The following is a 2,312-nucleotide window of genomic DNA, read 5'->3' as shown; positions in this document are numbered from 1 at the left end:
CAAGGTGAATTCCAACGTTAATAGAATTTGTACACAATTTATAAAAATAGCAACAAACCTAGTCAAGTTAACGTGAACCTTCCTTCTAGAGAGACTATTAGAGTGTCCTATCTTTTTGTACCAATTTCCTTTCTCTCTTCATGCACTTTTCTCACGCGTCGCCATAATCACCAAATCTCTTCCCACTATATGCACAAAAATTGAAGTTAAAAGGTTCTAGTCTCCTCAAACCAGAAGAAAATATAATTACTTAAATAGTCATTTGAAAATACATTAGGTCTTTCAGGTAGCATGTAATATTTTTTAGTGGATATGTTGTTGTTTAAAATTACAAAAAATATCATGAGTTGTTTTAAAACAATTTGAGTTATAGTAAATGAATGTTATGTCTAATTTATTCTTATAAAATTGTCTTGTGTTTTATCGGAGTTTGATTAGTCAGTCAAACTATTTTTCTTTTTTCTTTTTTATTCTACTTTCCTTCAGTCTTCTCCGCTTTTATGTCCATTTAATACTTTCTTAATACAATATTTCTTTAATTTCATAGTTTATTATTACATGACATCTCGATCAACTATTTCTCCTTATAAAGTATCTAATTTAATATTAAACTGATAAGTTTAATCTATCACCATAAATTATAAGATGATATTTAAATATATTTATACACTTTTGATTGATAATTAATATAAAATTTTCAACATGATCTCTAACGTTAATATATATATATATATATAATTTAAAATTAATTGATGATATAAAATAACTTATAAAATAATATTTATATTCATTTATTTACTGTAAATTTATCCTACTATATCGTAGTTAGTTTGAAGTTTCGAAAATAAAAAGTTGTAGATTGAATAACTAAAGTACCATGAAATAAATAAATCCATCAACCTAATCGATTTTTTTAGTTCCTGTTCTTCTTTTTCAACCTTGAATAAATAATCGAATAAATCTGGAAGTAAAACTTCAATGCCAACAGAGATTATATTCTGTGAGATTATTTTCTGTGAATAATAGATATTCTTTTGAAAAAACAAACTATTAAAAACATATAAATGTGTTTTAAGTCTCTTTATCTAGAAGACGCTGACGTGGCGAAGGAAAGACCCAACAAAAGATACAAAAACGATCATTTCAACGACCGCGTCAATGTCCATTTCATCACTATGCATTCTAGAAACAAACCTCGTACCGAAAAACCTGTGTCTTTTTTCCCTTTTCGTTCATCTCTCCATGTATTTAAATATCAGTGTTTCACTTCCGTTATTTTCAAATCTCAACTCTTCCGAAGACTTTTTTTCTCTTCTGATCGTTTAATTGTTGTTTCCGTTATGCAACGCTCTGAATTTGAATTTCCCGCAACTGATTATTCCGGTTGCGTCGCCGATGAAGTCGTTTTCTGCGGCAAAGTCATAATGCGACGAACCGAACCCGGTCCAACACCGCAAAGCGATAGCAAAGCCCGGGTTCTGCCGAGGTCCGAGTCCTCGGGGCGGACCAACGGGATCGTGACGTGGCTCCGGTCACCTTCCGGGAAGGAAAAACGGTGGCGAAGGAGTGAGAGTTCCCGGAAGCGCAAAAGTGAGATGTTCGGAACGGCGCTGAAGTTTCCGCTGCAAATGGAACTGAGTGACATTAAGATGAGGCAGGATCGAAGAGAATGTCCGCCGCCGCCGGTTCCGCCTAGGATTCCAGCGAAGGACCACGACGACGAGGGCGGAGAGAGTTGCTGGGAACTGGTCCGGCCGCTTAGGCGTGGGGGGACGTTTAAGAATCTTCTCTTTCGATGCATTCCAATTCTTTAGGATTTTTTTTTCCTTTTTATTTAAAAGTAAAGTGTATAAAATAGTTTTATCAGTATTAAATTCTATTTTCTTCGCTACCTACTTTCTAATTTACTTTATGAATTCCTTTTTTATTCATTCACACCCGATATAATATAAAATTATATAGGTTACTTGTGAGAGGGTTAAACAAAATTTAAAAATCATTGTTTTGGCTACATGTTCTAAACATGTAATCTCCTATGACTATATATATAATCTCCTAAGACCGTATAAATAATAAAAATGTTTATAGATTATTTTCATTAAGGTGTGATAATATTATATAATAATATTAGATGGTTTTTTACATAACTAAAATAAAATATACACGTAAGAACATAAAAAAGAAAATATGGAATGGTGCAAGACGAATGCATCCAAATTTAAGTATATCTGAAGAAGATTCTTCAAGACTCTCTAATATCTCATTTAATAGTTAAAAACAAACTATTAAACAAAACCAAAGATATATACTGA

The 2,312-nt window shown here is 32.1% G+C and overlaps 1 protein-coding gene across 1 annotated transcript; it reads left to right on the top strand.

Annotated features, from left to right (window-relative positions):
* The first annotated feature begins 1,224 nt into the window (after window positions 1-1,224).
* LOC146886856 (uncharacterized) lies at window positions 1,225-1,891 on the top strand. The gene has a single exon (XM_085672119.1). It carries the CDS (start codon window positions 1,341-1,343, stop codon window positions 1,812-1,814), a length of 474 nt encoding a protein of 157 aa, XP_085528245.1. The 5' UTR covers window positions 1,225-1,340; the 3' UTR covers window positions 1,815-1,891.
* Window positions 1,892-2,312: the final 421 nt, after the last annotated feature.

Source organism: Vigna unguiculata, chromosome 4, assembly GCF_037176805.1.
Source record: "Vigna unguiculata cultivar grain cowpea cultivar isolate G323 ecotype 2 chromosome 4, ASM3717680v1, whole genome shotgun sequence".
Taxonomy (NCBI): domain Eukaryota; kingdom Viridiplantae; phylum Streptophyta; class Magnoliopsida; order Fabales; family Fabaceae; genus Vigna; species Vigna unguiculata.
Note: the sequence above shows the minus strand (reverse complement) of the source record. Positions and strands in the feature narration are given on the sequence as shown.